Source organism: Trachemys scripta, chromosome 3 (genome assembly GCF_013100865.1).
Source record: "Trachemys scripta elegans isolate TJP31775 chromosome 3, CAS_Tse_1.0, whole genome shotgun sequence".
Lineage (NCBI taxonomy): Eukaryota > Metazoa > Chordata > Testudines > Emydidae > Trachemys > Trachemys scripta.
Window position 1 is genome coordinate 110,002,246 of NC_048300.1, and position 10,873 is coordinate 110,013,118.

The following is a 10,873-nucleotide window of genomic DNA, read 5'->3' on the forward strand; positions in this document are numbered from 1 at the left end:
TTGGGGGCGGGGGTCAGATCCTGTTCCTCTTGAGGCAGAGAACAGAATTCCCATTGTGTTCATTAGAAGCAAAAGCCAACCCTCTGTGAAAGACCCATAGCAATGTTTCATCATACTTTCATGAATCACAGCCATCTTCAGCAACAGCCACATTTAAAACAATAGAATATATTGCTGAAGTCAATAGAAGTATTTCTTCCCCAACATTCTAAGCATGATTTCTTTGGCTTGATTAGTTTCCTGTTTTATATATATATATATATATAAAACAGGAAACTAATCAAGCCAAAGAAATCATGCTTAGAATGTTGGGGAAGAAATACTTCTATTGACTTCAGCAATATATTCTATTGTTTTAAATGTGGCTGTTGCTGAAGATGGCTGTGATTCATGAAAGTATGATGAAACATTGCTATGGGTCTTTCACAGAGGGTTGGCTTTTGCTTCTAATGAACACAATGGGAATTCTGTTCTCTGCCTCAAGAGGAACAGGATCTGACCCCCGCCCCCAAATGTGGAATATACTTTCGCCCCCCCTTCAAAAAAAGATGGACTTGTCATCAGCAAATCATTTACTCTGCCAATATAATGGTACAATCCTCAGGGAGAAAACATCATCAGGTGAGCACACAAAGTATACTTTGAAAGAAAAAGCACAATGGATAATTTAATCCCACTCAAGGGCAGATTCAGCTTGCCTGGTGGCTGTTTGCTTGTCAAATCGCTGTTTAAAAATGTTGGTGTAACAACCTTTATTTTTTTTCTTTAATAAGCATAAAGCTTCTACGATGACAGAACCTATGGCATAGTGAACTTGTGGCATATTACAGCTGTGAAGGCCATGTCAAATTTCCATGTTAACCTCAATACGCTCTAGCTTTTTAAAAAAAATATGTATTTCAATATTTGGTGGGTGGAAATATCTATTCAAATAAATTAATCTTCCAATGTGCAATTGCACATTTTTTTTTAAATTACACCATGCTTTGTAAAAGCTTTTCTTGTCAAAAACATAAAATGTACATTTTACTTCCACATGAATGGTGTCCTCTAGTGAGGGAGTTAAAAATGCAGATGCACAACAAAATGCTGGAGTGTTTTAAATGGCAATTCCTTTATGTATCACCATTTTGTTATTGGTGTAGAAATGCAGCCATGCTCTGCTCCTGCCAACCCTGCTTTGCACCATTAATTTCAGTGGGACTACTCATGTACTTAAAGTTAAGCATTTGCATACATGTTTGCATACGTGTTTGCAGGACTGAGGCCTCAATTAACAATGGTTACTATGGTCCGCTGAAGGGAGATCTACAATTCTACATAATCACTAGCTGTTGTGAACATACAATCACACCAGTGAAGAAAAAAAGGAAGGAGGGATGTCCCACTAATCCACACCTGCATGTCAGTTGTGCATCACAACAATATGATTAGCTGCCTCTTATACACAGAACAAATATCCCTGGTCCCATATGTAGGGTCCGTGGAACAATCATTGAATTTATAACTCACTTTGCCTAATCCTATTCTTTTTTGTGCAAATTCTGTATCTACTGCCATGTTTATAATGTTATTTTATTATCTGTCAGTCTACACTCTGATCAAGTTAATCTCTCTTGCAGAGCCTGAATAAACAACTTAATTTGCTAACCGTTAGTGTTCTTATCAGAATAAAAACAACTGATCCCTTTGCTAACTGTGTCTTTGCGTTTGAACTATTATCCATTGTGTCACGTATGTCTGAATTAGGACCGGGCTCCTTGTCCACACTCTGTTGTTGACTTCAATGGGAGTTTTGTCTTTCTAAGGCCTGCAGGATGGGGCATTTAACTAGATCATGAAATAGACTGAACACTCTCAATTTCCATTAACTTCAGTGGGAGTTTTACTTGTGCAAGGAATGCAGGATCAAGCTTTTGTGTTGGTAAAAACACTTTACAGAGCTTTGTATTACTAAATAAAATAAGTTAAAGTTTCAGGGCTTTATGCTGCTTTATAAACAGATCTTGCTGTTTATAAAGCAGCATAGCTCGGTTGCCACCAGTGGCACTACACCAATTTATACCAACTGAGGAGCTGGCCCAACATATTTTGAATTATCTGTTTTTTAAAAAGCGCAAATCTAAAATGTAATTAATAAAGTGGTCTGGATATTTAATAAAAGGAGAAAATACAGGTATACTGACTGATTGATTGATTTACAGTTTGTAAGTATTCTGTCCTTTGTTTAAAAAATAATAAAGTGAATTTTGCAAGTGCTTTCCTAATAACAGATTTAAAGATCAGGCTTCCCTGAAGTGTAAAGTAGATGACAAGTCTAGAGCAAATCTTATGCGGACTAAACAGATTGGTTTTTCAGTTGTTTTCCTTATCCACGCTGAATCATTTTCAAGTTCAAAGATTCACTAGTGTCAAACCATAGGTCTTAAGGCTAGGGACTATTGTGATCATCCTGTCTGACCGCCTACATAATACATACATTATACATTCACCCAGTAGCTCCTCCATTATACCCAATAACTGGTTGTGGAACTAGACCAGATTTTTCAGAGAGATGCTCAGTCTTGATTTAGAGACTTCAAGGGGATGAGAATCCCTTAGGTAAGCTCTTTCAATGGATAATTATCTTCACTATCAAAAATGTATGCCTTTTTTCTGGTATGAATTTTTCTAGCTTCAACTTCCACCAATTTGATCTTTTTATGCTATGTTAAAGAGCTCTCTAGCATGTCTCTAGTTTAACTATGGCATTTTAGACCTATGAAAAATTACAAAAATGAATCCATTCTTTAAAAAAAAAAAAATCATTTGTGTTGTACAGACAAACACCTGAACCAAGATTTTCAGACCTGGCTACCTAGATAGGCAGCTGAGTCTATCATAGACTCCTAATAAAAATGGCCCAATTTTCTATAGTGTTGAGCACTCACAAATCCCTTTGGAGCTACAGGTGCTTTATAAAGAAGCCCACTCCTGTTTAGGTGCCTAAGCAGAGATTTAGTAGCCTATTTTAGGCACTCGAATTGGAAAATTATGGCTTTGGCTCTTGGGGAATATCAGGCCCTTACTGAAACACAAAGACCCAGTGGGCTCCCCCGCCTTTGATGTAAATCCTTTGCCCAATTTGCTTTCCCTGATTAGTTTGTCCAAAGGATAAGAAATGAATCTCCACCATGTGGTGTAAACAGCTGTTCTGCCTCACCTGATCGCTTTACTCGCCTTTATTTTTTCCAGCGACAAGCGCTTAGGGACCCATCCTGCCCCCATTGCAATCAGCAGCAACACTTCAATGGGAGCAGAATCGGGCCCTTGAACTGATCAGACTGGGGCCGCTCTGTGGACGCTACCGCCTCCCTGTTCGGTCGCTCTCGACCAGCAGCCTGCGGGGCGATAGCCGAGATCTGGCCCCCCGCCCCGTGCTCAAAACTGCACCTGCAGAGGGTCTGTGTCTGCAGAGGACACAAGGGGTCGCACCTCCCCCGGCATTGGAGCTCAGCACAAGCGCCTGAAAACGCAGGCAAGGTGCAGAGAGAGGGAGAAAAGCAAAGACACTTGGGATTGGCCCAGTGGCTACTGCCCCCACCTTCAACCTTCTCCCCCCCACACTCCAAAAGGAGAAAGAAACTATGAGCCCGGATCCTCAGTTCTGTGGAACAGCCCCCTAAGCACCCCAACTCCTCACAAAGGGGGACACGGTGTAGCGAGTACAGGCAAAGAGAACAGACAGTGGTCCCCAGTGCTCATCAGCCGACCCCACCCCTGCGAGGCCAGGCCTCCCCCTGGGAGAGTTTAAAGACTCAGATACAGCCTAAGCCTCAGGGAGGCTCCCACCTGCACACAGCCTCCCACCCACTTGACAGAGCGAGTGACCCACGGGAGGCTCAAATGCACGGAGCCAAGGAGACAGTGCTAAGGACAAGTGTTGGGTGTTTATAGGCCAAATCCCGAGGGCTTCCCTGAGCTAGTCCTTATTTCCATGGAAGCTTGCAGGGTGAGATCCCAGGGTTTGAGCCCGTCGGGGCAGTTTGAGCTGGGTGGGTGTTCTTCCCCTTCCTTCCACCCCAGCCTAAACCGATCTCTCCTTCCATCTTCTCGTCTGGAGGGGCAGAGGGAGGCTGCTTCGGGCTTGAAGCTGGTTGATTTGTGGAGGGCAGCTTCTCCTTTTGGGACTGTGCCCGCTAGGAGCTCCAGGAGTGGGTGGGGAGTTATCAGAACAGGAGCCGGTCCCTCGCAAAGGGTAATAAATCGGGCGCCCTGATATGTTTTACTTTGCCCGCCCTGCTCCCTCGCTGAGCGGCCTTGGGGACTGGGCAGACTTCAGCCCTCGGGGCTGTCACTCCGGAGCTACGTTTCAAGGGCACTTTAGGTGAATCAAAGCTCGCATTCAAGAGGCCAGTGATACAATGGAAGCTTTCAAGGAACAGTTATGCCAAGGTGGAGAGGGGAAAGCGGAGCAAAAGCTAGGAAATAACCCCGTGTACTGTTTGATGAAATACAGGCGGCCGTTGTGTTCGGACACTTCCCCCCTCATATCAGGAGCTGTCGGGGCAGACAGAAATAAGCAGCCCGTTTCAAGCACCGTGGCTAGAAAGTGTCAAAGGAAGCCGGGTTCGCTCTAGATCAGGGGACCTGGGCAGAAATGAGCGAGAAGAATGGTCCTTACTTCGCTAATTGACTCTCTTCTGCGAGCATCGGCCTTTCCAGACCTGTCAGTCACACCCTCCTTCCCCATCTCGTGGGAGTTTATTCTGAGGGGAATCAGACACTTGATCCAAAGCCCACAGAAGTCAATCGAAAGGCTCCCCTTGATTCTGGATCAGATCCTAAAGCCCCTACGGTGTAGACTGGGAGAAGTCTGGCCCAGAAGACTACCCAAGAAAACTATAAAACTCCCCACCACTGCCCAAGATTTGGGCAGGCCCTCTTTGCAAGCTGCTTTCTAAGGGGTTTTCTGGTTGATTGATTGGTTGTTTCTTTCTGCCTTGAGTCTGGATTCTGACCCCGAAGAGCTCTGCTCCTTACTGGCCAAACCAAATGAAGAGAACAGTTTAACCTGGACGGGAAAACAATGCGGCGCTCAAAATCCGCCTGCTTATGCCCAGCATTGCAAACCCATCCTCTCTCGGCGCACTACGCACCTACTCTCGTCAGCTGCGCTTCTTCCATGACTTTCCCTGTAGATCTCCCCCACCCCATCCCAAGGCCATGTGGTTCCTGTTTGATTTGTTATGGGTCGGGATAAGAAGGCAGAAATTAACTTTCTTCATTCCAGGGGTTTTCACACTATAGCGAGATTACCGCTAGAAACAGCGGTCTCCTCCGTAGGCTAGGAAAAATCGTGGTGCAAAAACTCTAGGGTCTTTCTCGGCAGGACTCGCAAGAACTCAGGTGAAAAATTTTGATGACTAAGGACAAGTATCAGGTCAAAATCGCCGGTGAGCAAACTGCATCCCAGCACCAGTGACTCACCGCTGGACTGGTGATGTTAAAGATGCCTGAGAAGGCAACAGGGTTAGTCCATATCGGGAATGAAAAAAATGTCCTTTTCCTCATCCCTGAGTGATGACAGGGTGTGGGGTAATGCGATCGCTCCAGAAAGGTAACTGCAATTTAATTCTGAGCTAATCTGATCCACTTGTAATAAAGGAGGATATTCGGGGTTTTTTTCCCTTTAGAAAGAAAAACATTCCAACGCGTTACATCACCTCCCAGACCAGCCTTAATTAATAATAATAATTAATAATAATGATAATAAACTACAGGAAAGGACTACAGTCTCAGTAAATCTAACTGTTGAAATACCGGAGGGTTAGTTTAATTCCTGTTCCTGGCTATATCTTTTGCCAGGGCAGCAGGATCTGGGGAGACAGGAGGTTACCGAACAGGTGAATAGCAGAGGAAGGGACTAGACGTTAGCAGGTATAAATCTCTGCGCACTTACTTCTTCCCTGTCGCCGTACCCTGGAGGCGTGCTGGGTTCCAATGTATTCCATCAAGTTCAAAGTGATAAAAAACCAAGAAATCAGTCGCAATTGCATAGTAACCCCGGGATAGTTCGCCGTCTCTTCTTTTTTGGGGGGTGGGGAATAACACCGCAGTAGAGATACCTGCACTGATGTCTCCCACTGAGATCCACGTCCTTCTTCCTCTATTGCACTTTCAAATTGTCCGAACAATTGTCTTCTGCAAATTTCAGAGGGATGTCACCGAGGAGAAGGAGCCCTGAAGCAGCGGCGAGGGTCCATGCTGTTGCAAAGGCAGGCAGCATGTTGCAGGGTTCTAGGGGGTGCGGCGTTGAAGGGGGAAAAGGGGGGGCTCAAACTCCGCTACAGCGAAGGATTGCTTAGCTCACATTCAGTTCCTCGGCTACAGCCTCCATGGGCAGGTGGGGTGGGGACCCCCCGTTTCTCCTGGCTGCCACTGAACCCCCCCACGCCTCATGCAGGAGCTGCTGGTTGAGTCTGCTGAAGTTCTCCCGGGGAAAGTCGCACAGGCTGCGGGGGTTCCGTGCAGGAGAACTGACCCAGAGCACCCAACAACTGTCGGGGGGCGGGAGTGAATAAGCCACGCAGCTCGCAGGATGGAGTCAAAGATTCCCCTATGGCTCTCACAGAGGAATCTGCACCAAAAGCATCTTCCAGGGGCAGGAGAGGGCGAGCGCAATAGGGAATTGAAGCAGCCGCAGGCTGGGGTGCGAGGATGAGGTGCGCTCCGGGACTGCCCAGAGCACAGTGGAGTTGAAGGATCTAGACAACCGGGGTCGTTTCCGCGGCTCTGGGTTCAAAAGGCAGCAGCTGCAGCTCGCCTCAGCAATTCCTCCCTCTGCTGCACCGTGAGGGGAACTCGCCCTGCTTGCAGCCTCCTTCCTGGCAGCACTGCTGGGCTGGCTGACTGCAATCTCTCTGCCTCCCTCTCTCGCCCCCCCTTCCGCGGTGGGATTTTTCAAGCCCACATGGAGTGTGCAAAGCGGACTCCAATAGGCCGTGGGGCAGTCCTAAACGGAGCCTCCAATCGCCGCCTGGCTGCTCTGCCTGAGATTAGAGAGGGAGGGAGAGATGCGCGCGGGTGTGGGTGTGCGCCCAGCACCCTCTCGTTGGAAATGCCATTGTGTCTTGCCTCCTTCCCCAGAGCGACCAGCCCTCACCACAGGCTGCCTCAGAAGATGCCCCAAAAGGAAGATAATTGGGGGGCACTAGAGATGCCACTTTTCCCTCTCTGGAAATACTGAGTGTCTTGCTTTGTCAGTTCCAGAAGGATACTGGCAGAGTGACAAAGCAGAGCACCCCATTGGCAGGATTTCAGTAGCAGAGAAATGTCCTTCAAGATTTAAGTGTTATGTTCTGCCTCTTCCCATCCGACTTAGTTTACATTGGATTACACTCCCCCCCCTCCCCCGAGGGCCCTTTAAAGAAGGGACTTAATTCACACACACAGTTTTCTCCGCCTCGAAAACAGAGGTCTTTTACGATTAGGAAAGGTAACTGGTTTTTGTTTAGTTGGTTGGTTGGTTTTTTTTTTAGGAATAGTTTTTTGAGCTCTCGACCCTTTAAGAGCCTTTCTTATTAATGATGTTGAGGTTTAGTTCAATAAATAATCATCATTAGGAGACACAGAGGAGTCTCTTTCCACAAACCTTCAAAGTTAAAAACCTCGTGCCCATTTAACTGATTGGTATAACATGGCACACAAAGTCTGAATCCCAGTGGGAACGCGCTGGGACTGACTGCTAGCTTGGGGAAAAACAGAACACCTGGAATATGTATGGTTTGATGCAAGCTTTCTCAGCGGGAACATGTTACTCTCTGTTTATTTTTGCATACATATGACCATTTCCCACTAAACATGCATGTTTGTATCCCATTTGCCTTTCAATCAGATGTTGGGACCTTTACTAGATGGCTAAAAGTCCAAACATAACCAAGATTATACATATCTTTTTAAAACCTCATTTTATTATTTAGCAGAATAATATCTACTGTCTACTGCAGGGAATTTTTTTTCCTGTGAGGTCAGGGCTGTGAAAGGCTGCAACATACCACTCCCTTGCTCGCTTTGCATATTATCTATTTGTAGGTCTCTGAAAAGGAGAACCAGTTACAACAACTTGATTAAATCAGGGATCTTTATAAAAGTCCCATTTTTAACTGTTTTTCTCCGTCTGCCTTTGCCCCGCTCGCAGAGTTGTTAAATATCTGTACCATAAAATGTAGGGGATTTCAAGGACTGTGGGAGGCTCCCTTTGAAAAGGACTCCAGGGAAAGTCTTTCTAATCCAGGATACTTGAGCCGGATAGGATGAGATTGCCAGAGAGACATAAAATTTAAAAAAAGCAATTCAATGGACAGCCTCAGGGATACATACGCTCACATGAAGAAAGGGGCCTTCGCTTTTTTGTTCGGCTTTGGTTTGTTTGTGATACAAGCTTTCGTCTGCGTGTAATCTCAGGACGAGCCAGACGGGTGGGATGTAAGTAAACACGCCTGGGAAGCATTGAGGGGATACGCGTTCGAGCCAACCTGCAGCAAGAGCAACAGCTCCGCTTCAGAAGCGTTAGCGCCACCGGGCAGAGAAAGCATGTCAAAAAATAAACGATCCTCGAGGAAACATAAGGAAAACATTAAATAAACAGGGAGTACATTCCCGCTCTCCTCTGACAATCAGAGTAACTCCTTTCACCAGAGCTCGTCTGCCTCAAGCCGATTTCCTCGTCTGCCTCTGTTATACGATGGAAGAAGCATTACACAGATTCCCCAGAATATTTACCCTTCCCCTTTATTTCCCAGATACTGTACGTGTCAAGCCAAAGCATCCCACAATCGTACCCAGCAGACCACACTCTGTAGGTGCAAATGGACGCAGAGCAAGACACAATATCCTCATGTGTAGTCGGAGGGCCAAAGAGAAGAGAGGTTCATTGGTTAGTTTTGGGAAGAACGAGTGATCAGAGGTAACATAGGAGTCGCGAGGAGCAAGATCTGATGATTTGCCGTGGAAAAAGAGGCTCAGAGTCACAGACCAGCGAGAAAAAGCTGGGTCTTAACTTGAAAAGAAATGGGATTTGCAACGACCGCCCAGAGTCCATGAGGCAGGGAAGCTGAGCTAGTGGGCCATGTGTAGAGAGCCAGGTTACCGCTCCAAACCAACTCCTCTGACAGACTGTTTTTACCAATTGCTGCAGTTATGTGCTAAAATGAGAAGATTTATATTGCTAATGTCAGGCTGTCGCGTGTGGAAGGAGTTTGTGCCAGAGGGAAAGTCTGGCATGAGATTTTATCTTAATGTCACTTATCATGATGAGCTATCAATGGCAAAGTTCATGCTGACATCAATTATAACACAAATCCAACATGCACACCTGGGAACTGAACTAGGCAGCCGTACAGGGTGCCTACAGAGTCAGAGCCGATGCGGCTGCAAGCAATGAGGCGAATCATTTTTAAAAGGCGGCTATGGCCAAGGTCCTATGAAATGAAGAGTCAGAAGAATACACAGCAAAGAGAGTATTCCTCATGCCACCTTATCTTAAACCAAACTTTGCACCCTCGATAATCTGTATGTCATTCCCTGATAACCAGAAACTTCTATGCTCAAACTCTGTTCACTATTCTTTTTTTAACATCATCTTAATAAAATTTCTTTGCAACTGAAACCAACACATGCAGTTCCTAGTGTGTGTGTGTGCATGTGTGTGTGCGTCTGTACATTTGACTTTATTAAAGAAAAAAAATGACTGAGGACCCATATTGCTTGAGGAAAGTGAAAGATTTCTCAGCTTGCTGTGTTATTGATCTATCATTAAAACCAGCAGCAGTGGATTCCAACATCAGCTGTGCATTGTAGTTTTTTTTTTAATGAAAATAAATCTTGTAATCTAAAGAGGAATAGCATCCTGATTTCCAAATTGCAAATATTACTGTACATTTATCTAAGAATGTTCTATTGATATAAAACGAATATAAAATTTAGACTTAAAAACAGTTAACGGCTCCATTTTATGCAATATTGGCATGCTTAGATTTTCAAATTATCTTGGAATAAAAAGGAGCCAGTATCAAGAATTTCAGATTACATCCAAAATAAGAATTTAAAACGATGATATTCTTTTAAAAATCCATTACTAGTTGATATTTTGCATTTTAAAAATATTTTGGTCAAAAACTACCCACTTGAACAAGGGTTGCTGAATTCGGACCCTCTGTCATTTCTCGCCACACTGGAAATAGACAGTTTGCCTAAAAGTGAACAAAAGGACCATCAACTTGTCTTTTCTTTTAGAAGAAGAGAGCACAAGAAATGAAGGAGTTAGAGTAATTTTGATGCTTAGTCCCAAGAGGAATAAAACCTACTGTATGAACCATAATTTTCTTTCCTTTTCAGGTGTGCTCACTGCGCTAAGACTGTGCAACCCACACTCACATTGGTGAGAATTTACTCCCAGAAGTACCCATTTACTTTAGTGAGTAATGCTCACCAAAGAGAGTAAGGGCTGCAGGACACCTTGGGTAAGTCCCCAGTCACAATCCAGCACATCTGCTATTACTATTTGTTAAGCACTGACAATATGCTTGGTGACACAAGACCCAAAATAACAACAGTCCTTGTCCCAGAGTTTTTACAAACTAAACAAGACAGACACAGAGCAACCTGGACATGCTGCTGGGAAGCACACAGAAGGGAATAACTAGGGTTGTGTGTGTGTGTGTGCTTCCTAAAATAACCCATTTGTTCCTGAGTCATGTTCAATTTAGGAGTTTAATCTACTGTAACATTGCAAGCATTCTCAATAGCTGTTAATATCACAAATAGGGAATTATGATCTCATAGTTTAAATAAACTGGAAGAAATGAGTGATGAGAAATGATTTACTTGAAGT

At 44.7% G+C, this 10,873-nt stretch overlaps 1 protein-coding gene across 1 annotated transcript in view; it reads right to left on the bottom strand.

The window, feature by feature from the left end:
- RSPO3 (R-spondin 3) overlaps nucleotides 1–6,936 on the bottom strand; it is a 93,280-nt gene extending 86,344 nt beyond the window's left edge. Inside the window, exon 1 of the mRNA XM_034765723.1 lies at nucleotides 5,942–6,936. Within this exon, the coding sequence (XP_034621614.1) occupies nucleotides 5,942–6,038 (97 nt within the window). The 5' untranslated portion in view covers nucleotides 6,039–6,936. The remainder of the gene's footprint in view (nucleotides 1–5,941) is intronic.
- Nucleotides 6,937–10,873: the final 3,937 nt, after the last annotated feature.